At 42.2% G+C, this 24,331-nt stretch overlaps 1 protein-coding gene across 1 annotated transcript; it reads right to left on the reverse strand.

Moving 5' to 3' along the window:
* Positions 1–1,575: 1,575 nt before the first annotated feature.
* On the reverse strand, positions 1,576–22,480 carry ADPRHL1 (ADP-ribosylhydrolase like 1). The gene is made up of 7 exons (XM_071569739.1): positions 22,267–22,480; positions 18,433–18,597; positions 12,373–12,498; positions 9,663–9,803; positions 6,500–6,627; positions 2,788–2,920; positions 1,576–1,733 (listed from the first exon to the last, which is right to left on the reverse strand). The coding sequence occupies exons 1-7, from the start codon at positions 22,478–22,480 to the stop codon at positions 1,576–1,578; spliced, it is 1,065 nt and encodes a 354-aa protein (XP_071425840.1).
* Between the last annotated feature and the right edge of the window lie 1,851 nt (positions 22,481–24,331).

Raw genomic sequence — 24,331 nt, forward strand, 5'->3', positions numbered from 1 at the left:
CTTACATGGAAAAAGGCGTAGGAAAGTACTCGTGTATTTTTAGCTATCTTTTTAAAACACAGTTCAGCAGCTGGAGAAAGACAGGAGAAACCAACACCATGTAGGCTATCACACACGATGGGAATCAGAAAGTGCCATGGAGACCTCCGTTTCTGAACTTCTGAGGTAAAATGTAAGGTTAAACACCAGGAACAAATTCTGAGCTCACTTCTTCTGTGTCATTTCACTGAGGATTGCAAATTTGTTCCTGTGCTACTGTGAGGACATCAGAATCTCCTTCCTCAGGGTCTACTGTTTACTTTGTCTGTGGTATGCAAATTTTAACCCGATAACAGTTTGTTGGTTTTCTTAAAAAATGGAAAAATAAAAATAAGAAAGAAGGAAAAGTGAAAAAAGGAAAATAAAAAAAAGGATAAAAGGAAAAAGAAAAAATAGAAAAAAGGAAAAGGGAAAGAAAAGGAATGAAAAAGGAAAAAAGATAAATGAAAAAATAAAAAAGCAAAAAAAAGAGAAAGGAACAAAGAAAAATTAAAAAAGGAAAATTGAAAAAGAAGTTGGTGAAGGGAGGGGAAGTGAGGAAAGGCAAGGAAAGGGGAAAAAGGAGAAAAATAATTAAGGGGAAAAATAAAAATTAAAGAAAAGGGAAATGGTAAAGCAGTTGTAACTTTTCTTCCTGTTTTTTTTGAGGTCCTTGGACTTGTGAAATGTATCACAGCCTGACTGTTGACCTATTACAACTGCTTGAAGACCTCAGCCAAAAATTCTGATACTGATACAGCAACATATAATCTGTCCAATCTAAAAATAAAGACTGATGCTTAGAAAATAGTGCAAGATTAATTTATTTACAAATATTGCAGCCAGTTATATTTTAGAAAAAAGTTTTGTTTTGAGGAAAAATAGAAATGTAATTCAGCAATTTTAGACACATTGATCAGAAATTTTAAACACACTGATGCTTTGCTGTTCCTTGGAGGTATTTTTAGTGTTGGCTTTTCCTTTTCTGGAAGCTTCTAATGTAACAATACCTTGCACCACAGTGCTGATACAGGGATCAGTGATTCATTAAAAGCTAATCCATGAGACATTAGGTTTACAAGTGTCACAGACACATTAGATTTGAGAACAAGGAGAGACAGAGTGGTGAAAGGATTGTCAAATATACAGAGAATATCCCCATAAGTATATAATACCATTAGTTTTGCAGGAAAGCATTAGTTCTGAAAATTAATTTTGTATGTGTAATTACTGGTCACAGCTCTTTAGAAAGTGGTATTATAGCAAGTTAAACTAAAATCAGTCAAAAGACATTTTATTTATTTTTTACCAGTTGAGGGTTAAGCAACACTGCTTGTATTCAGAAATCCCTACATCAGTAAAAAAACCATAAATATCATATATATCTAATCAGTCTAATAATTCTAATCAGTCTAATAATGCAGGTATCTTCACTTGCACGTGATGCACATAGAGCCCTTCAGACTAATTCTCAGCTAATACCTTCTCTCTGAATGTCAGTCAATTATCTACAGTTTTATATAGTCTTTAGAGAAAGAGAAAATGGCAGAAGCCGCTTTACTTTTCCTCCATGGATAGTCGGTAAAGATTCTCGCCCAAGAACTCCAGCCTCTCCCTTTGTTCCATGTCCTGGTACAAGCCTTTGGGGACCTTGCTCAGGCCATAAACCAGGCCATACAGGCAGCCAGCGATGGACCCAGTAGCCGCGCTTTCTCCTGCAGGTTGAAGCACAATTGCAATGGTCTCTTGGTGTCACCTTTGCATATACAACCAAAAAACTGTGGTGCACAGAGGAGGAAATGCTCCACTGTGGTGGACCATAGTGGGGCATGTTGGGTCAGTCCAAAGAGCTTGCAGCACCCCACATCCTACCTCTGGCAGTACAGGTGAGGGTGCTTAGGGCAGAGAGCAATGCCAAGGCAATCATGTGGAGATGCCATGGTGGTGTGCACACTTGGGCTGGGAGCTCACTCGTTTTTGGGAAAATTTACTGTGAGACAGCAGCTCTCGCAAGCAGCTAGACTTTGATAGGAAGAAAGGAGGGAATAGTACTTGCAGGGGTCTCTACTATACAACAAACGTCCTGGACTGGAGAGTGTCCCTTCCCTCCTCCCAGCACAGCATGACACTGCGCATGCTTTGAAACATCCAGCCTTGGCAAGGAGCACTGATGCTCCATGCTTGTGGTGCCCACGGGTTTGTGCCTGCCATGCTCTGCAGTGAGGGACTGTGAGCTCTCACCACACACAGCCCCTGCAAAGGGCGACGCCAGGCAGGGAGGGAGTGGGTGATTCAGGGTTGGGGTCCTGTCCCACTAGCTGCGCTGGCCCACCTGAAAGCCCAGCAAGATGCATCTGCCAGCAAGAAAGTTATCTCTCGCAAAGCTGTACTAAACTGTGTGACCCTAAGTGCTGGATTTTACCTACTTGGCACTTGTTTGGCTGCTGTATTATTTTTTTCATTTTCTTTGTTTTACCAGATGCAACTAAAAGGTTGCTTTGCCAAAGGTGCTCATGTTTTGGCAGGGTAAGATATCAGTCCTTTAGAAAGCCGTACTGGATTTACTTCTCATGAGATATAGATGGAAAGTGCCATAAACAGCTTGTGTGGCAGCTGCTGCCACAAGAATGGGATTTAGAGGGTAAAACCAGAGGTGAGGATGTAACAGACAACAAGACAGATTGGCCAAGAGAGGCACCTGACAGCCAGGAGGGCTTTATCCTGCCCCTGGCAAGTGAGCAGGGGGTGGGAGGCACAGGGGACACTCACCTCCGTGGAACATGGAGCGATTGCAGAGTTCTGTCCAGTCCCCGCCGCAGCCCAGCAGGGCGTCGTACGCGATCATGGGGGCATCATGGCCTCGCCTTCCCCCCCGGCCTTCAGAGCTCCACCGCCTGTACGTCTGTGGGAGACACGGCGCTGTCAGGGTGGGGCACTGGGCCACACCAGGGTGGTGTCCCCCTGCTAAGTGGGCATAGGGCAGGGGAAGGATGATACTGTGCCATGGGCACCGCTGCATGTGGCATGGCACGAGCCAGCACAGCAGCAGCGACCGCAGTCCTGGTGATGCCTGAGGTGCAGGTATAAGCTTGCACTCCAGAGGTACTTAATGCACAGGGGTCCTGGCAGGTCAGTAAGCTGGTTGGATTTAAGCAAGCCAAGAATGCCAAAGAGCAGATCAAGCTAGATTTCAGGTTCACATCCCAGAAATTCCTTATCATTAAAAAAATTAAGGTTGGTAAGGACTTACTTTGTTGGACTTCTCCCTGCTGCTGGGAAATATTCTCTACTCCCCTTGTTGCACATTTGCAAGTGTTTCAATTAGCTAAGTTTTCGTGGAAGGTGAAAAGGTTCTGATTCAGTAATTTCTTTAGGGGATTAATTTCACACTGTGTTAATACAAGCCCCCTTCTCTTTTTCTTGCCAAGCCTTTTCTCTCCTCTTCTACAAGAATTTTTTGAACAAAAGGGAAAATAATTTGTGAATGTAAGAAACATTTCTTCTCCAGAAGAAGAAAGAAGTAAAAAGAACTCCAAACCGACAGTGAGGTTTGCAAAGGAAAATTGGATTTTCTCCAGGGAAAGTAGCTCCAGAACTCACCTTTTTTCTGCCCCATATCACCAAATTAACTCAACACTGATAAAGGTATAGTTAAAACATACTTTCCTATTATGAAACGGGCAGCTTTATTTCCTGAATTTTAAGTTACATTATGGCAAGTGGAATTGTTGCTGCTTGGCTGGCTCTTGGCTTCTACAACAGGTATGAAGGTTTTGAATTTCACTCTATTCACTTTCATCTCAGCCCTTTCATACTTGGTTGTGGTTTATCTGCATATACATCCAACACGGCCGAGTTAAGACTACAGATTCACTCTGCTGTTTTCCTTTTCTCTTACAATTTAGAGAGTATTTATGCCGTTATGCTGTTCTCTGTCACAAGCAAATTTCCAGCCTTACTGAAGCAGTTTGGATGCTGCTGGAGCAGCACTGGCACATGTGCAATACTGCCAAAGGCAAGTAGGCTCAGAGTAGAGGTGCTATTCTGGGTGCACAGCCAGGAGGCTCAAGTGTCGCTCCATTTAGCCCTGCAGATCGCTGAAGCTCCGCACGCACCCGATGTCATCCTGCCTTGCTGAAACAACTCTGTGTTAGGGATAACTGTCCTCAGGATGCAACCTGGGGGCACTTAACTCCACCAAGGCAGCACTTCCCAAACGTTTTCCCTCTCCTTTCAACTCCAGAACCTTTGTGCAGCCCCGTGCTGTGCTGTGGCACCAGCCCACCTTCCCTCGGGTGGGCGGGCAAGGACCTAGTTCTCGGACGGGGTGTCAACATGCACTCTCTCATGCTGAAGGCACTGAGCTGCTGCCAAACCAGGGAGGTAATTCACACATCCCCTCCTCGCTGTCAACCCCTGCCGCCAGTAATTACAGCTGCCTCTGACTTTCTCACCCTTCAGGACCTGACTGCTGCTGGCTAGCACTGCCTTCCCTTGCCTTCTCCCCTCCTTTCTGGGTCTCTCACAGTGCTGGTTTAAGCAACTCCCCCTTAAGGGAATGGGGTCCTCAAAGTCTAATTGGCCTGGATGACTTTGGTTTGGTTCTTCCCTCATTTTGTCTCACACTATGTTCAGGACAGGAAGCAAGACAGGAGGTGTTTTGTTTGCAGAAGCAAGGCTGATTGCAAGTGGGGAGCAAAGCCTGCCTATTCACCGTGTATTTAACATCTTCCAAATGCACAACACTGAAAAATTATTTATTATACATTGGCCTATCTTATGTTTATACATTCAAGAAGGGCTAGTTTGTCTTTCATCCCCACTTCTCTTGTTATCTCCAAATTTAAGCTGTATAGCAGCTTATACAGAATATTGTCTTTGCTGCTAAACATTTTGATTTCTTTTGGTGAGGGAAATTGCCTTTGCAACATGCTCAGATCAATCCAAGCTACATTTGAGGGCTTCACTTTTGCACACATCTGGCACTGTGCCTACAGAAAGGTGAATGCAGCCAAGCAGGAACATGTGTACCTGTTGGCAAGAGTGGTGCTAGATATCAGTGCTTTATTAATTACATGTGAAAAGGCAACAGGCTACACTCCCAGACACAAGGGGACAGTTTGTTTGGAGAGAATGCAAAGTAGAGCCCTCCTGAGAAAAAGGTAGGCAGAATGGTTACCTCCTTCTCATTTATTCTTTCCATAGCTATTGACATGCAAATAACGAGTCTCAACTTTGGCCAGGCTGTGATCTCCAGCTGCTGGGGGAGTCTGAGGGTCAAACAACCTTTTTCCTTTCTTGTTCATCAAAATAAATAGATCAATAGGCCAAAATACGTGGGCTAGGGTAATGAAGGTAAATTTTGTTTCTGCTGTAGATATTCATGCAGTTCTCTCTTGAAATGATTTTGGGGAAATACTGCTTGGTTTAATCTCTCCTAAAGTTCTTCTAAGACTCCGGTATTACTGAAGAAATAAAACCCTAGCAGCAAATTAATGGCACTGAATTAGTAAAATACACCTAGAAGGGAATATTTTCTTTATGTTTAGAGTGAACAATTTCTTATTATCCACAATCTGACCTCCACTGACACTTTTCACTGCATAGAGAATCACCTGAAAATACACAAAGTGACTTCTCAGAATAGAACTCTTCTTTAACAGTCTGGAAAAAAGGATTGATATATGGGACAAGGTGGCAAGAACCACATACTTATTGCTTAGCTGCTAAGTGGAGAGCTTTGGGAGGTGCCAGCACATATCAGATAGCTGTAAACACCAGGGAAGAAGACACATTATTTCTATCAAGTTAAGAAGATATAACCAGAAGTCATGAGGCAAAGGAAAGATCATGTAGACTATAAAATAGTATCTCATGGGATGTGATGAAACACCATCTCTCAAGACACTTAAAACTAGTTTGGGCACAGCCCATGTTGGCAGAGAATCACTTAGGATTACTGTTTTCTGCTCAAAGGACCACAAAATCATTAGAATGGTTTGGATTGGAAGGGACCTCAAAGACCACTGAGTTCCAATCCCCCTGCCATGGGCAGGGACACCCTCCACTAGACATGACCCAATACAGCTTCTCATACCTGGGGGAATTTCTTGTGGGACTTTGGCCACAGTTCCATTAGGATTTAATGAGAGCCCCAGGCAAGATATTTGCATTTTCCACCTTCAGATAGCTGTGGCTTATGTTTTGTACCTGCTCTGGCCCCAGACCATCAAGTCTGCCTCTTTGCACTGTTTTCTCCCATTGCAGCAATCTCAGGACTGGTGGCAACTGCCTTTTTTTACACTAACACATACCTGAGCCAAGAATGGGAGTTGCTTTTAATTCCCTGAAATTTCAGGAAGAAGGAAAGACTTTCTGACTACTCTGGCACTGGAATCAGTTGAAAAATACTAGTGTATCTCTTTGAAAACACCTCTCTTGGTTCAGAGCCTTGCTAAAATAATTTGGAAGTTGTAATTACCTTTTCTCTCTCCTCTGCATCATAGTTGTCTGGAAAGACAGGTTGATTCTGATTTTCCTCATTAATTTGTCTCTCCTCCAAATAAAACTGCCATTTGGCTTCAAAGTAAAACCAGTGCTCCTGATATTCTGAAGGAAAAGAAAATAATGATGCAGTATTTCATCTCAACAGCATTTTCAGATCTACTTTAATAAATTTTAAAGAAAATGACAGTATTGACTGATATGAAAACACAGGTATTTTACAGTAACGTTCTGCATGTGTACTAAGTATGCATTTTAATATGGAGTGGGATGCCTAATTTGAAACAGAGGATATGAATGAAGAAAATATTTTCAGAATTTTGTGTTATTTTAATGGTGTATTAAAATTACATTATGATGTAACAAGATGAGTTTTTAAGAGAATTTACTGAAGAACACTCCAAGGAAAAGATAAGAGAGAAAAAATCAATTCCATGTCAATGTTTTTATTCCTTTATTATGATTAAAGAATATCTAAAAATACTTCCATGTCCTAAATACAAATTGCCACCTATCCCACTTATCAGTTTTTAATCACATAAATTCTCCAGTATTCCTGTTCTATTTCCACAGTAGTTCTTGTGTGATCTTTCAGGAAAAGGCAGACAGGAAAGGCCAGATTTTCCATTTACATATACTATAATGCATATCAAATGTAGTAAAAGGAATAAATAACACACACATCTGCTATCTGTGCCCATAGAAATAAGCCTTTTTTAATAATGATAGGTCTTTCTCATTTTTTCCTGTAATTTTGGGAAGTGATCTTTAATCATGCTTAATGTTCCACGTGTAAATAATCTTATTAAATTTAGTTTATTGTCAAGCCAGTGATCTGGCTCACCCTTTGTATAAAGGCTTTAAAAGGCTCCTAAGTCAGTCGCACCAAACTGTTAAGCACATACACATGCACCTGCCTGCAGAATTGAGGCTTGTAGGAAACCCTGAACCTTGCTGGGAAGCTGAGGGGAGTAAGGAATTAGAAAACAGTGAGATGGACCAGGCAAAGTAAACTAGAAGTTTGGTGTGGGACTACTGAAATAAAGTAAATTGAGCATTCACACTTTTTTCCCTGTCTCTCTCTTTGTGCAAGTGGCTGAGGAACACTCATACAACCAAATCATTCCTCTGAGGGATGTAATCTGTTATTGCCTCTTTTCCTAAAATGTCATATAAGTGACCCTCTTTGGCAACTAAGATCTTTAAAGTAAAAGTCTTTTGTAAAAGAAGTCCAAGCTGCTTTGTAGAATCTGATACTTTCACAAGGTTGCCAGTGCCCCAGTCCCAGACAGTGCTGAGCCTTCAACCACATGCTTGATATGCCTGGGAATGTCCAGCTAACCTTTTTCTGAGTCCATGACCTAGTCTGGGCTGATTAGAAGGAAACCATTCATCAGAACCTAAAAAAAGGGAGGTGTTTAGAAAAACGGTGAAAGTGTACTCAGAGCCATCAGGCCAAGGAGAGCATCTAGAGCATATAGATGTATCTACACCATCTAGAGGAAAAGAAAGCAAATGGTTTTAGTTTAAGTAAACTATTGATGCCCACTCCAGCAGCTGGTTACAGCAGCTTTTGGAAGTGTGGGTGACCTGATAGATTTCTTAATTTTTTTTTCGCTGTTTCCCCCATAACCATAAATGCCTCAAAAGTGAATGTTTCCTATGTAATACATTAACAAGAATGAAGTGTGATTCTTCCACAGGCTCAGAAAAAGAAGTATTGAGCAGTTGCAGGAGACTTTGGATGTGTGGACCTGTAGCATGGTCAGAAAATCCCATGCCACTAAGGCACCATCCACTCTGCACCCATGCCACTCTGCACCATCCCTTGAGCCCAGCTAAGGTGATGGTCACATTCGGGCCCAAGGAACTATCTGGCAAGTAATTGCAACTGGATATCAGAGAGGGGTGTTGAGCCGAACTCTCTGTGACATGGATAACAAACATATGTTTGTTATCCATGGGGGATAATACAGCTAAAATAGAGTTTTCTAAAACTGGAGGACTGTGTTTGGCAGGATTTCTTTGCAGCACATCTCACCAGCCAAGGAGCTTAACTTTAATGCAGGACACTTTTCCCAATACCAAAATAGGATGAAGCTCAACAATATGGGCACTAGCTGGAGAGCATGCCTCAGGAGTCCAGCACACATACCTCCACGCCGAGGGGTCCCGCTCGGGTGGAGTGACAGGGGCCTGCTGCAAAGCCACTCAGAGACACACTCTCTCACATTAATCCTGCACCTGCTCCTCATAGGTCTCTGCTAAAAAAATCCTGGTGTGCAATGAGGCACAGAGGAAAATGCAGGGTCTTTCAGGAAGGCTTCCTGGTGCTCCTTTCAGATTTTAAAGCAGCAGCTTTACTTCATGAGTAAATTTTAATTTTTGAGCGATCTTGAGTCAAGATTTCCATGGAACTCAGTCTTTCTCAACAACTGTCCCTTAATCTCTTTCCTCGATGTTTTAATGTAATGATACTTGTCTTTCTGTGGCAGGCCTCACCACTACAAACACATCACTCCTTTGCAAGAGTGGACTAAAATACTTTGCCCCAAAGACTGCATACATTTGCAGCAACAATAAAACAGTAATATCAAGTTCAGTAGTTATGTGACACTCAGTTGTTTTTAAACAAGGTTGTATCTTAAATAGTTGTTCAGGAAAGCAACAAGTCAAATCTGAATGTGTGGTCAAAGGCTAACTCTTGAGCAGGAGACATCTGCAGGTGAAATTTTCCTGGTAGGGTGAGGAGAGTCAGTGGTTTTTCTTATGGAAAATAATGGACTGTATTAAGTGATGGAAGGGATCTAAATAATTCATATCTCAGCAGTCAGTTTGCCTAATTACCTGCTGAATATAATTTCCTTCCTCCTCCCTGCCCAGCAATTTCTGAAGACTACCTGAAAATGCAACTGTACAGTAGGGCACTGTCATTGCTATTTCTCTTTGTGTTTTTGCCACCAATATACCAGGGAGAAGAAGGTGACATCACCTGCAAAGAGCAGAGAAAGCAGGAGGACAGCCTGTGGAGAGAGGAGAGGAAAGCAGCAAGATGGAGAGACCAGGGAGTGACATTTCTTCACTGCCTGTCTAGCTCAACAGTTTTAAGAAAATAAACTTTTTGGATTCGGACTCCTTACCTGCCATATGACGAATGGTCTTCTTGCAGTATTCTTCAGCCATCGGCACAACCTTCATCATCTCTCTTCCCCACTGCACAAGGGGTTTCCCTTGTATTGCGTACGCCACAAAGAGAGCTGTGCACAGGGACCCTAGAAAACCTGGAATTCACAGATAACCAGGATTACCAATGTGGAGCCTGTGCTGTTACCATCCTTGCCTTGTTTCTCATAAAATGATCAGTGGAATGCCTCATGGCTGTCAGGTAGATTCACGAGTGTACACAACTGACCTCTGCCTGTCTGCAGGCTGACTCCTGGCATGTCGAGATTATTGACTAGTGCATGGTGCCCGTTGGCTTAAGACTCATTTTGTATAGAAGGGACTTTGTGTTCTCAGTGGTGTAACATGACAGAAATTGAGGCAGGGGTCAAAAATAACATCATCCACCAATGTGATACTGAAAATCTTCTAATTGAAGTCACATGAAATAATTGACTTGCACAAAGTGATACACTTACAAGCTATATCATCTTGCTTACAGAAACATCGAGCCTAAGAGCAGTGGTTGTTGAATCTAATACTATTGCTGGTTCATTTTACTCTAAGGAGACAAGCCCATGTCCCCTTAGAGAGAAAATGCAATTGTGTGAGAAAGACATGCTGCCTCTCCTTAGTTAGGTCTTCTACTTTGGTTACAAATATTGTAATATTGAAAATATTACAAAAATTGTAACTGCTGATGGACACTCAACTTCCATGACATCAGAAAGAGAGAGGCTCGTTTTTTGTATTTGCTTGTGCTCTAGGCATTCTGTCAAAGACAACAAAACTAACCCAGTGCAGTGTGCAAAAAAAAGTTTAAGAAAACAACTCAGTTATTTAAAGAAATCCCAGATGAGCAAAGTATTGATGAGTGCCCTTCTCTTGGAGTAGGGATCCAAAAGCACTCACTCATGCAAAGAGGTAAGCATGAACTTTGTGTCTTTTGCTGAAGGTAAAACCACATTCTTTTAGGAGATTACAAGTCCAGATTACTAATTCTCTGCCACAAGACCTGAAACACTGGGTCAGGCCCAAGACACATCCAACTAGAATCCAATAGATGTTTTCACAAAGAATAAAAGCACCGCTAGAGCCAGCTCAAAGTGTCCTGCTCAGACAGACATCAACTACCCCAGATGCCAAGAAGATCCTTGAGTGACTCATTTACAATAAGGGTGGCAACAGAGGTTTAGAGGATGAATCCAAGGGGTAGCAGGGGCAGTGGGACAAGTCACTGCAGAGGGTGGTAGAAGGTTTCCAGGGGACTGGCAGTTCTCTGACAGCTTCCCAGGCTGCCCATCCCCCTGCTGCCGTTGCCCTGCTCCCCCTACTCATGGCAGCCCTCACACAGCCTGCTGCCCCTCACAGGGAAGAAAGCAAGCCCTGGACAAAGTTTCTGGCTCCGCAAGAAATGGCAGTATGGAGTGAGCCTAACTGGTTTGGCTTTTCCATTCCCTGGAGCTTCTAGGCCAGTTTAGGGGCAATTTCAACTACATAGCTTGCTCACTTTCAACAGTGGCAGCCCTTCTCCTCCACTTGGCCTGCTCCCCTTTGAATCCAGGCATATCCGCGGACTTTGCAGCTGCCTGCAGCAGTGAGGGCTGGGGCTTGACTATGCACAGCATTGGGAAGTATTTCCTTTGTTTGCTTGTTTCTGTCCAAATGAGGTATCAGTTGGGTTTTCTCAGTCTTTGAGTTAGAGGATGGCAACTGACATTTCACTGGCACCTTTCAGGGCAGTAGTGAGGTGCATGGTGTCCCTTCCACCCATCTCCTCCCTGTCTCCCCACTGTGTTACTTGTCTCTTTTCCCAGCTGAAGACTCCTTCTGGATCTAATTTCTCCTTGTATGGAAGGTATCTGACAACTTGGATCCTCTGTGCTGCCTTTTTCTGGGTCTCATAAGCCCTTTCTAAGATGAGAGACACAGACAGCAAGCAGCCTTAATGCTGCTAATGCGCTGTGGGTTTTACATACCAACTTAATGATATTTTCTGATTTGTTTTGAATCCTTTTCCTCTAATTTTATGCCATCCTGATTGTTTTTCTGACTACTTCATAGCACTGAGCGTATAATTCATTTTGGTTCTTTTTGTTTTTCTTTAAAGCAGACAAAAAGAAGACATGGTTATACAGCACAGAATTATCAAGATGACAGACCTGAATATTCAAAACAACATTAAATCTACTTATTTATGTTTTGTTTAGGAAATGTTTCAGATTGTATCCTAAAATACATGGAGTTACATTATTTTGGCTTACTACATTTACCTACAGTGACTGGATATGACAAAACCTGCCAAGAGAAAAATGTTATTATCCCCTGAACCATAAACTTACATGGTAATAGTGAGTCATCTAGATATACATGAATCCTAAAATGTGATCAGGGCAAGTAACATGAATATGCTTTGGACAAGGCAGGTTGTGTTCAGTTATTGGGATTTTAGGAGGGAAAACCACTATGCCTGAGAATGCTGTCTGCATAATACACAAGCAAATATATAAGCCTATATAAGTAATATATACATGTATGTATTATCCAAGCAAAATTCAAACTGAGGCAATGGAATCTGCAAAGCAGAAGCGGTTTAACCAGGTGAATTCACAGGAGCCATGTTAGTCCGTGGAGAAGTGAAAAGCCACCTCAGGGATGTCAGCAAGCTGATAGGTCAGTGGACATTACCTGTGGGATGGTTATGAGTCATGCGTCCACATTCAATGCTCACTTCAATAAGTGATTCCAGCCTTTCCGGTTTCCAGTATCGCATCCCTAAACACATGGCTTTTGTGGATGCTCCAAATCCAGAACCTAAAGTAAAAAGATAATGTGAAGCATTTAAAAGGAGACTGATATTACACAGATACGTTGATAAAATGTGAAGCAAGCACACTTTATTAATTCAACTCCTCAGGGAATGGGACATTAACATGTAAAACGAATTACAAGTTTTGAAAGTTTCTTATGAAGAATTTTGCTCCTACACAGTCATTCAGGTTTTACAGGTATATTCCGATATTCCCCCGTGCTACGAATGGCACGGTAGGTTCAGAAAGCAGTGTGCTCTCTTGTTCACAGCACTTGTTTGATTCAAACTCTCATCTCATCTTTACTCATTCTTGGCTGACACTGCTTTTGTTTGCTCCAGGTGCCAGCACTAGAAACAGAAGTTTGAGAAACAGATACATTTTTCCTACACCCTTATTTTAGTAGCTGTAAGCACATGATTAACACACTTTATATAAGCATTACAGTTCATCTTTCAGTTTTAATGCATGTTTCATCCTAGAGACCCTCACCAGTTTCTGCTACATACAAAAATAATGTGTCCAAAAAGAAACTAAAGGCTACAAAGCCAAATCCTACAAAGTTAGGCAATGTCAGAACTGAAGTTTCCCATGTGACCTGGAATTAGGGCTTGTGTGCACACTCAATGCACTACAGCCTGCACTTACCAAGTTTGGTCTTGGGAATGTCCACCTCATGCTGCACAGAATTTATTTTATGAAAAGCTAATTCAGAAATTCTTTTAATCCTCTGCACTGAGTGTATGATCCCAGGTGTTCACCTTTTAAACATTTCATTGAATGGAGAGTTAAATTTACTAATGAGTTTCTCTGCAGTACTTATCACAGTAATATCAGGATCCCACAGAAGTTTTAATGAGCTTATCTTCACATGGCACCAGTGAGGTGATTATCTCCTCTATGCAGCTGGTAAGCCAATGCCCAAAAAAACATTAACTCATTGCAGGAACCCACCCTGAGATGGATAGGCTTTGATTTTTCAAAGTGCTTGGCATTTTTCAGCACTGTCTTTGCTCAATCACACTTCCCAGTGACCTTGGAAATAGCTGAGAGCAATCAGCATTTCTCTACTTGGTCCCTGGAAGATAAGGGACATGTTTATGCCACCTAATTTTAGCCTATGTGGAACCTGCATTAGAAACAGTCTCCTGTCTTTCCCAGATAGGCAGCACGGAGAAAGGCTGTATGCCCATTGGGGCATATGATGGCATAGTAGGAGCAACTCAAAGGGCAGAGTAAATTGAAGCAGGAGATGCCAATGACCCAGGGTCAGGGTTTACAGTCACTTATCTGGAGAAGAGCCCTCAGCCGCCCCTCTGGGCCATGCCTGCTGTGGGTGCAGAGTACCAGGGCCTCTCTTGGAACACCACCTGCCATTTAGTCTCATCCCAAGTGGTTCCAGCCCCAGTGTCCTAAGATCATGAGTGTGATCCAAGTGTAGTAGTGGGTGTGGCAGGAAGATCTACTTCAAGCCAAACTGAAGCCTGAGCCAAACTACCATAAGCCACCCATTGGCATTTCCAGGTGCAATATCTGAATTTCCTTCTCAAGAAAAGAGCTCTTCTTCCCCCCTGAGAGCAGCTATCCCAAGTGAGTACCATGGCTATGTCATCTAATTAGTGTAGCTGAAGAAAGGTCTTTGTTTCCTCCTCAGAGTCTAATGTGCAAGTTCTTTGTGCAGTAACTCCTCCAAAAACACCTGATAAATATGTGGCATGAAAGGCTTTACAGAATATAATTTCATTCTCTGCAGTCTCAGAGCCTGCCTCCTTATCCCTGCTAGCCTTTCTGACAGTGAAAGGGACCCTCTCCAGAACACCTTTGGCCAGTGCTCTGGTAGAAAGAGTGGATATGTGTCTTGCAAATGGTGTCTACTTTGCTCCTGATCCTCACATATGCTGCAGCTTAAGTGCCTGGCTATTAAGGAGCCAGGAGCAGATAAAACTGTTTGCCTATCCCACAGATCACATAGAGAAACCACAGGGAAGGTCAGGAAAGAAATTCAGTCTTCCAGAGTACCAGTAATCTTAACTGGGAGAAATTATCTCCTCCTGATTGCAAGACTAAACTCTTCATTAAATCATCTGCTGTCACATAGAGCAGCAGACAAGAGTCTTCTTCACTATGCAAACCTGATTCCTCCAAAGAACACAATCCATGATGGTTGTTCAAGAAAGGGGGGTGTTGCACTACACAAAGCTGCTAATTAAATAACATCTCTCAGTATATCCAAAGTGGAGGATTTACTGCAGTAGTCTGACTGTTGGTCTGAAGGAGCTTGTCTTTTCAACTTCACTGTGTTCCTCCAGTTTAGTAAGTTACATTAAAACCTTCTGCAGAATTAGACAAGCAAACTCGATAACAAAAAACTCTGTCCCATGGAGTAACAGAAAACCTAGACAGGGCTTCAGGTGATTAGCAGCTGTTGGCTCCCACATCTCAGTATCTACCATTTGAATCAAAGATGTAAGGCAATCCGAGACTAGTCCAAGCAACAGGAGAGACACATGTGTAAGAACATAAGGATTGTCCTCCATGGTCAGACCAAAGGTCAACCCAACTTAACATGCCTGACAGTGGCCAGTAAAGAGGATACTTAAAAAAGAAAAGTACGATGACCCTTTGTACTAACTAAGCTGTGGACAACTTTTTCCCTGATCCTGGAGGCAGCTGGCTATTCGTCTTTCCACTTAATAACGCTTGAAGGATTTCCCTGGGGTAAACTTGCCCAGATCTTTTTTGAACTCATGTGAACTGTAGCATCTGCAAATTGGCATTGGAAAAGAGTTATGCAGCCTAATTAGGTGTTGTGTGAAGAATTCCTTCCCTTTGTTTGCTTTGAGCTCATGACCTCTTAGTTTCATTTGAAGTCCCTAGTTGCAGTCCTGGAGGAGACAGTGAGTTTTTACTGTCCCTGTTCTTGTTTTTCAGTTATTTATGACTTTACAGCTCTCTATTCTAATATCTCAGACATCACAGCCCTTGGAAGCAGTTTTTTACCAATTCAACCATCCTTCCTCATATCCTTTCTAGTTGTCTTTCATCCTTGTGGCAGGAGGGAGGGACCAGATCATATACAGCAATCAAGAAACAGTGGCTATGGGTTTATACAGTGGGGCAAACATATTTTGTGTTTTGGTGTCTGTTCTTGTCGTGGTCATTTCTAACAGTCTAATTGCTTTCTGGTTCTTATGGAGCACTGAAACGATGTTCTTGTAGAACTATTACAGTTCCACAATCCCTTTCTCAAGTGGTATCTGAACAAACAACGGCATTTATGTTTATTAAATTAAGATTTCCCACTCCCCCATGTATAACTTTGGACTTATTTTCACGGTATTTGGTTCTGCTGTTGTGCCACAAAGTTATTTATCACTGTGAGCATCCTTTACACTCTGCATCATATTATCTTTGACTTTGCTAACCTGTTATGCACTTGCTTTTTCAGATAGTCTGTAGACATGTTGAACTACAGAGGTCACAAAATCTGTGTTGACACCAATTATTACTCCGTTTTCATTTATGTTGTACATTATTCTCTTTTAGTATGTGCTTTTCTTCACTCTACATCTGTAGAGTAACAAAGTTTAGGGTAATGGCTGCTAAGCCCTAAAGAGGATGTGTCTTTTGTGACTACTGCGTGAGAACTCCCAGTCTGCCACCTTTATCTCCTGTGCATCTGTAGCTTGTCCCTCTCTTCATTTTTCTCCTTTACCTTTCTGCATTTAACTCTGCCAGTGCCAACAGCAAAAGGGCACTGTTCTCAAGTGCCTCTGGGAAGTCCAGCAGTTGCTTCCATAGCTGCAAATAAAGGCCTGCTTGAATGCTACAGCCTTAGTCTGAAATTCATGACACAGGTCGAGCCAAGCTGTTTGACCTGCCATTGCCTGGCCTTTCCCAGTGGCTCCAAAATCTCTGGCTCAGGGGGTATTACCTTACTCAGATTTTGGCTCCAGCTCTACATCATCAGTGATTATCTTCTGAACAATTCGAGGTATTGGCAAGGGGTGAGATAACTTTTACCAAGTCTCAGAAACAGTAACCCTCATCTGCATCAAAACCTTAACCAAAGACTGACAGACAGAGGCAAACAAGAATTTTAGCCTTGTGCTTATCGATGCTGTAAATTGTAAACAAAGCTCTTAAAATGGAAGGTATTAGACAGCATTGGGACAGTATTAGACAGTATTCTGGTGGTCACAGGAATCTCACCAACCTCCAACATAATCCAGGTAAGTTACAATGAGTGTGGCAATAAGCATCACGTGAAATGGCAAAGAGACACACAGGGCAATTTGACTTAGGAATTCAGTTTGCTGACTAAACCCATCAGAATTTAAACAGACAAGCATCTTATAAGCAATGTAAAATTACCTAAGATAAGATTTCACTGGTCCATGAAGGCTGACACATAAATTATTGCTAGAAGCGAGATAAGATAGAATGACCACAGCAAATCAACCCTTTGGTTCCAGCTCATCCAAAATATAATCTGACTGCTAGGCATTCAATGCTAGGCATTCAATGCCTGTGGCATGTTTTTGCCTCAAGAAGAATTTTGTGAAAATTCAATTAAAAGTTAATTATGTCCACAGTGATGTCAGGTCCTATAGTAGACAGAACTCCTCCACCTCAGGTTCTTTTTCTCTCAGGGTGAAAAAAAAGACTTCTGTGGATGTTCAGGATGCTTATTTGTCAGACCAGATGGAGAAGGTGGCTTTTAGCTGTCAGGTCTCTAAGAAGGAATTCATTTTAGATCCTTCTAGCCCAGAGTGCACCCAAAGCAGACAGTTCATCATGGACAGCTGGGGAGGAGAAAGACTAAAAGAGACATAGCTCCAATGCAGTAATGGACAGGGAACAGCCATGCTCAACTGCGTGTTGAGAAATGCTGAGAGCTGCTTGAGGCCAATGGCAACTCCCACAATTATTTTGACCAAATTTTATCCACTGTCAATCAGGAAACATGTGACAACTTCCAGAGGAGCACTTTCTCAAATCTGATGGGCTGGTAGTAGGGTGGGCAGAATACAACCATTTCTCTCCCAGCAGCTGTTGTAAGGAGTGGGAGATGAGTGAGGGATGCTTTTTGTGTCAGAGAAAACTGACTGCAGTGACCCAGAAATAGCCATGGCATTGGGCCGCCGGATCTTTGCCTCGATGTTACATGAATATGCAGTTCTGTTGAGTGATGCCAATTCATGCAGTGGCAGAGCATCACACCAATACAGCAGAACATCTGTGTGAGCTGCCATTGTTTTATGGCTGCCTGGATCTGCCTCCTCTGATGATGTGGTGTTTCAACAGGCTTTCAAGATTGATTGCACCAGATATGTGTGTGTTGTGCTGCACACAGGTTATTTAACTTGAAATAGAAATTCTGTTAATTGCAAAAGTAAATGATCATAAAGAGAGAAAGAGAGGGTCAGGGGTAGGTAAACCAGGCTAGGAATATCAGAGATTATCAGCAAAACAGTCACAGTTGTTAGGAGGGCATCCAGCTGGAGAAAAGGCTCTGCTTTACCACCAGTAAATGTGTTGGTGCTTAGCGCAATTTACAGGTTTGGTATTTTGTTTCAGATGTGGTATCACTGAAAAGATCCAAGTCTACAAATGTTTAAATGAAAAATGGCAGAAAATATTTCTTAAAATAACTATTAAACTCAAGGACAAAGATCTGGATCCGGAGGCACAGAGCCAAGAACAAAGTCTCTTTAAATAGATGTTAAAGAGGGAGGGGTTCGTTTATGAGAGGACACAGTGCCCTATGGAAGGAATTCTTGGCAGATCTTTAGCCATCCTCAGGCAAACATGGAAACATTTCAGGGGTAGTGGCCTTTGATGTTGGGGGGAAAAGGAAACAATTTCCATATAGTCACAAACACTGAGAGCATGCATTATCCTAGACAGGACTTATAAAAGGAAAGTGGTACCGTACCCTTTTCATTGAACGGTGTGTGCCAAGCGAGAAGGTAGTTGTCTGGTTTTAATTCCCTGCAGCCCTCAATGGTAGCAGGGTCTGGCCGCCTGCCCGAGAGCTTGTCAATGGCATCCACGTACCTCTTCACCAGCTCCCGGTACAGGTCTTCCAAACACCAGTAATCTGCTCAGAGGAGGGAAGAGAAGGGTGCTACGTGAAGGCAGAAGAGTAAGAGAGCATGGAAAACATGCAAGCAAGATCACTATGCATTTAAGAAATATCCCTGTTTCCACTTCCAATACACCAAGTCATGTTTATGGTGCCATTATTAAGACGTTCTTACACACCACTTTTAATTCCTTTAATTGGGAAGACGAAGGCATTGTGTCAAGTAACAGTAGCTGCTCAGGGCCTATATTTAAGCTCTATGGGGTAAAGAAATTACAGAGGTGTCCAACAGTCAGGTGAGAGTGTGGCCGCTGTGGGGACTGGGAGAAGCCTAACTCAGCCCCTGCCTTTGCAGGTGGGAATTGAATTTTAAAATAAAAGCCTATTATTTTAAAAATTGCCACATTACAGAATTACTTTAAGAGGTAGGTACAACTAAACAAAAAAGCAAATTAGTGACCTCCATTTTAAATCTGTCTTTACATGTATTTTGTCTAAAATTTGTAGGTCTTTCATGAAGAGATCCCAATATCTTATGTTAGTACAATGTCAAGAACATTGAGCTTTTATAAAAATATTATAAAGATCAGTAAGAATAATAAATCCCTTTAGTCTCTAGCATTTCCAGCAGATAAATTTCTCTCTGTAATAAGTTCAATAACAATATTTGTTCACAGATTATTTTTACCAAGTCCTACAGTTTTGCCCAGGGACCTTCCCCCTGTTATAGTGTTTCTTCAGTATAGTTGCTTCTCTTGGCTGGTGTTGTGTGTTGTTGGACTTGAAGAGTCCTGCCTTCAGCTCTAGACAAAGAAAACCTTCCACTGGCATACACTTCGGTATTTTCCATGTACTTAGAGAAACTTCATTTAATACTTGGTTTGATAAACAGGTTGAATAATACAGCAGCAGAAGTTCTTCTAAAAATATCTTTATTTTGTCAGAGAGAGTGAATTCTTGAAATCCATGGAAGCAGTTTAATTTAAGAGAAAGTCTGGAGTCCCAGAAGCTAGAGACACTCTGAAGTACCAGTTATGCAGGCAGGCAAATAAAGAAGATGAAGGGAAGAACAAAGATTCCTCTCCTTTCACATAAAGTAATACCCTATCAGTTACACTGGACACCTCACACACAATCCCAAAGAAACAAGACACTTTCAATCTGCCGTCTCTTTCCAGATTTAGGAGTCAGGTGTCACAGTTTATTCAGATGGGAGCCAGGATCAGGATTTAGTGCCTGGCAGTTCCTACAGAAACCTTGTCCCCACAGCCATAGTCCCTGTGGTCCAGCACCTCTGGGCTGCTCAAGCCCGCCACAATTCCCACACCGGGAGCCAGGCTGCTGTCTCAGTTGTCAATAGGACAGATCCTTTCTTTAGAAATGAACTCTTATTTTTTATAACCTGTATGTAAGTCAGAGAGGAAAAGACTTCCCTTGGTGCAAAGATAATTCCCCTGGATTTGATGATGCTCTTCTTGTTCTTCCCTTATGGGACAGATTCCTGCTGGAAGCAGAGGTTTCATTTATCCTTCATTGTCAGATCAACCTTTCAGTCTACACATGGTGGATTTGGGGAGTGCCAGGTCAGTCTGCAGCAGCACCCATGGTCCTGCTGCTTCTAACCATGACCCTTCTGGGATGTCCTCCTGCAGCCAGCAAGGCACTGGCCTAAATCCCTTCTCCAGGTGAGAACTCCCTTTTCCTTAACACAAGCCTCCCCCTCATGCTTGGCTGCTGGCACAGACTCAGGCAGGGAGCTCCCCCGAGGGCAGTGCCGCAACAATGGGGTAACATGGTGAGCCTAAGCCCTGGGCACATTTGTCCCAGCCTTCAAGAATCCTGTAATTGCCTGCAGGTATTCATCCAGGGGATGCTTTGGATGTGAAGGGAGCAAGGCAGTGAGGGACAAGGATATTTTTATCGCTTTTTTTTTTCTGTGTGGTAGCATTCCAAACATGCAATATATCCTTTTAAAATCTCAGTCTCCATGGCAGTGAGGGTTGACTCCCCACTGCATGAGAAATGCAGGTTCCCAGGGCTGGTGGCAGCTGCCTTCAGCCTCATGGACCCACATCACCTTCTTTAGCTTCACTCTGTTGATGTGGTTGATTTAGAACATAGGCTGGGCAATGAGCAAGTCCTGGAGCCTTTTTGTGTTCTCCCTGTTAGGAGGAGACACTGCTGCAGGCAGGAGTGGTTCTTGTTTCCCATGTGGGAAGCAGAGAGAAGGACTTATTTTCTCCTGTTCACCAACGTTACTGTGAAATACATCTTTCTTACTAAAATTCCCCACTTCATCTTGCTGTTTTGTCTCTAGATCGTGAAAGTACCTTTTTAAAAATGCTTGATCAGGTCAAAGAAATAGTGTAGGATAAACATAGCAAATGGATATTATAGCTGAAACTTTTTTTTAAAGGGTCACAGTCCTCCTGCTACATTTAATTTAAAAAATGATTTATTATTTTACTGTTAGTCTAACTGGCTTGATTACCCAGAAGTTATGGTTTTAGAGAGTTCAATAAGCAAGAAACATATGATATGTATTTAATCATAGCCTATATTCAGAAATATGCTAGTCATCTTTTTTCTTCATAGGCTGACATCTTGCCCTTATCTTTAGTGTATTAGCTACCTCTTAAACCATTGGTTAGCTAATAGCCAAGTATGAAGTGCTCAACACACTCTTCAACTGATCTCTATGTACTAAATTTAGAGCACTTTCGAAGCAGGCAGATAAAGCAGTGAAACAGGAGCACCAGGGAAATTTCATTGATGTGAAGAATACTTATCTACATTGTGAGCTTCTGTTACTGGTATTTATGCAGTGTTAGGAGTTTTAAGAAAAAATGAGGAATACTTTTGCAGAGATTAAAAAAATTGATTAATTCTGAAGAGGCAAAATACTGCTGAGAAATCTGGTGTCTTCTAGTGTACTTTCTATAATCTTGACAGTCTAAGAAAGCTCTAGTTTGATGGGTAATGTGAGAAATATTGTCACATCTTAAAAAGACTACCTCTACCTTAAGAAAACAACATTCTCACTCAAATCATTGTGATTTTAGAAGGCATCGCTTAATAACTTCCACCATTCTGACAGACTTTATTATAAGCATAATATGTTAGAATAATTTTTGTACTAAAGAGATGGACCTCTTCTTATAAAGCAAATAATACTTTTTATGGTGCAACCCTTTGTCTGAGGGACAGCAAAGAGGAGACAGCACTGGTGGTTTTAGCCTGAGAGAGGTACTAAGGTAACTCTACTCCAGCCTGGAGTTCTGGACACAGACATCTTAAAAATGCACTTAGAAGAATTTTTATCTTTTACAGAAGAATCTCTAGTGGCTATAAGATTCCCTGATGTATTCCAGCACACAGATAATATACTTAGCAATTATTTTATGATGGACATGTGGTATTTTTAAGCTTTAACTAACCATATTTACCTAGGGAAAATACCAGGAGAGCACCTTCCCTCCAGAAATCAAGACTCACCAGTTTGTGTGATGGTCACAGGATTGTGCTCGTGGAGGAGCCAAACTAATGCATATTAACATTCACATAAGCAGCATTTCTGACATGCTTCCTCAAGACTTCCCCAGCAATCGGGCTTATTCTAAGAAATGCAACACCTCGACTGTTCTGTCCTCTCCAGACTGCATTTGCTAGTCCCCTTGTACCTACCTGTGATGACAGCCTCAGCTGTAGCCATGTGCATGAGCGTGTTGTCACTTACTGGCCACTTGTCGGAAGAGAGCACCAGGTTCTCAAGTCCTCCAATTTCCTTCAACTCCTGCTGGATTTTTGCCCCTAAGGCATTGTTTTCTCGGGAGAAATTGCGATAACCGAGAGCATCCCCTACCCCAGCCAGCACGAGCGCAGCCTTAAATTTATCCATCCTCAAGACACTTTCCACTTTCCTTTTGCCCAAGACAGCCACCAAATCTTGATCTTCCTTTGTTCCTTCACCTTCGACTCAGCTCCCCTGACACTTTATATCAGCCATTGTGTCACACCGAGAGCGCTCTCTATAAGGCAAGGACTTCCTTTTCTGGCTCTGCAGATGCCATCTCTTGTCCGGGACCCAGCAGTGAGGAAATATTTCATAACCCAGGGATTTTGCAGGGGCTTTGTTTAATCAAACTGTAAGAGCAGACCTGCAAAAGCCTTGATTCTGCAACCCGGCTTAAAGCAAGCCAGGAGATCCTTAGCCCTACCCAGGATAAGTAACTCTACACCCAGAAAAACAGATGCCTTCATGGGGGGTACTTATTTATTCAATAACTTGTAAATAATTTTTTTTTCTCCTGCCCATTTCAGATATGCAGAAGTCAACCTCTCTCTCAGGGACCAGTCAGAAGAAAAGCCTGTTACAAAAGCAGTTTTTCAGACTCTCTACGCACTAGAATAAGGGTTAAGCAGTAAGGAATCTAATCAAATGTAGATGATCTCTCCCATTCTAATTATGCCTAATGATGACACTTTGTTAACAGCTTTGTCTGTTCCACCTAGCACAAGAATGTTCTGCTCATTCACTGCACTCCTGGATAAACACTGACCAAAACACCAGCTTCAATTCCATGCCTTAATCTCTGGCAAAGAGTGACTTTTTCCTAAAGCTGAGCTCAGATACAGCCCACACTTGGACTCTGGAAGGAAACTATTTTGAAGGATGTATGTAAATGGCATTCTGTGAGTCTAAGAAAATCCTAAAGACTCACACATTATTACTACTTTACAGATAGAAACACAAATGTAAATATAAACTTAGGTAAACAAACAGAAAGCTTTGACTGACTTGACTGTAAATTTGATAAAGGACACATGGGAAAAGGTCTTTTCTTTGATCTTTTTCAGAGAGCAATAATGATTGCTATTTAGATGGAAAAGGCCAGCAGTGTAAAGCATGCATCCTCCTAGCACCCAAAGCAATAAGCACTTAATCACAGTCTGAGTTATTAATATATGTAGAAATATCACTGTACTTAGTGCAGTTTCAGGACACAGAGAAGCATTGTCATGCCTGTTCTACATTATAAGAAATAAAGAGCCCTAGTGGTGAAAGTAGCCTCTGATAGTATACACTTGTTTTAAAGATTGGGACTTGGTTAACAAAAGTACTGAGTATTAAGAAAAGGACACTGAGAGTGTTTTCATTGCCTGAAAGCAACATCTCTACCATGAAAAAGTGTAAAAAACCTCCCACAACCAAACAATTATACCTTAGGATGCCAGAGGCATCATGTAGGGATTAGAGGATATGCAGGGCCAAGTGTCCTACAGTGGGGCCATACCCAGCCTGCTCTAGAGGTGGCTTGCCATGAGCAGTGAGGATGCCAGCCCCTCTGCCCTGCATGGCTGTGGGGATAAGCATCATCTCCCACAACTCGGGCATTTATGCAACATAGAGGTATTCAGAGTCCCCCATGCACTGACAGTTATCTCAGGTTCCACGTATCCGAAAGCAAACACTCAAGATAGAACACCAAGGCCAGGACAGCTTACAAAACCACACCAGGCAGAAGCACTGACATTGATGTCTCTTACAGGTCCATCCACCCTTCTGTGGCACCCACCTGTTCTCTATTCCTGCATAGCATCACGATTTGGAGACATGTGGGAACTTGAACTTGCAGAGCAAGGATGGCAGAAATCACCTGCTGGGGCCCTGTGGTGAACTAGTAAGGGCCTCATCAGATGGAAGGTTCCTTCCTGAAAATGGGCAAAGCTATTCTTAGTTTTCCATTTA

This window comes from Pithys albifrons, chromosome 1 (genome assembly GCF_047495875.1).
Source record: "Pithys albifrons albifrons isolate INPA30051 chromosome 1, PitAlb_v1, whole genome shotgun sequence".
In the NCBI taxonomy this organism is placed as follows: Eukaryota; Metazoa; Chordata; class Aves; order Passeriformes; family Thamnophilidae; genus Pithys; species Pithys albifrons.

Coding starts and splice junctions, on each gene's coding strand:
- ADPRHL1 (XM_071569739.1), bottom strand. CDS start 22,480: ATGGATAAATTTAAGGCTGCGCTCGTGCTGGCTGGGGTAGGGGATGCT. Junction 18,598..22,266: donor AGCTGAGGCTGTCATCACAG/GTAGGTACAAGG, acceptor TCCTCTGAGCAG/ATTACTGGTGTTTGGAAGAC. Junction 1,734..2,787: donor TCGCTCCATGTTCCACGGAG/GTGAGTGTCCCC, acceptor TTCAACCTGCAG/GAGAAAGCGCGGCTACTGGG.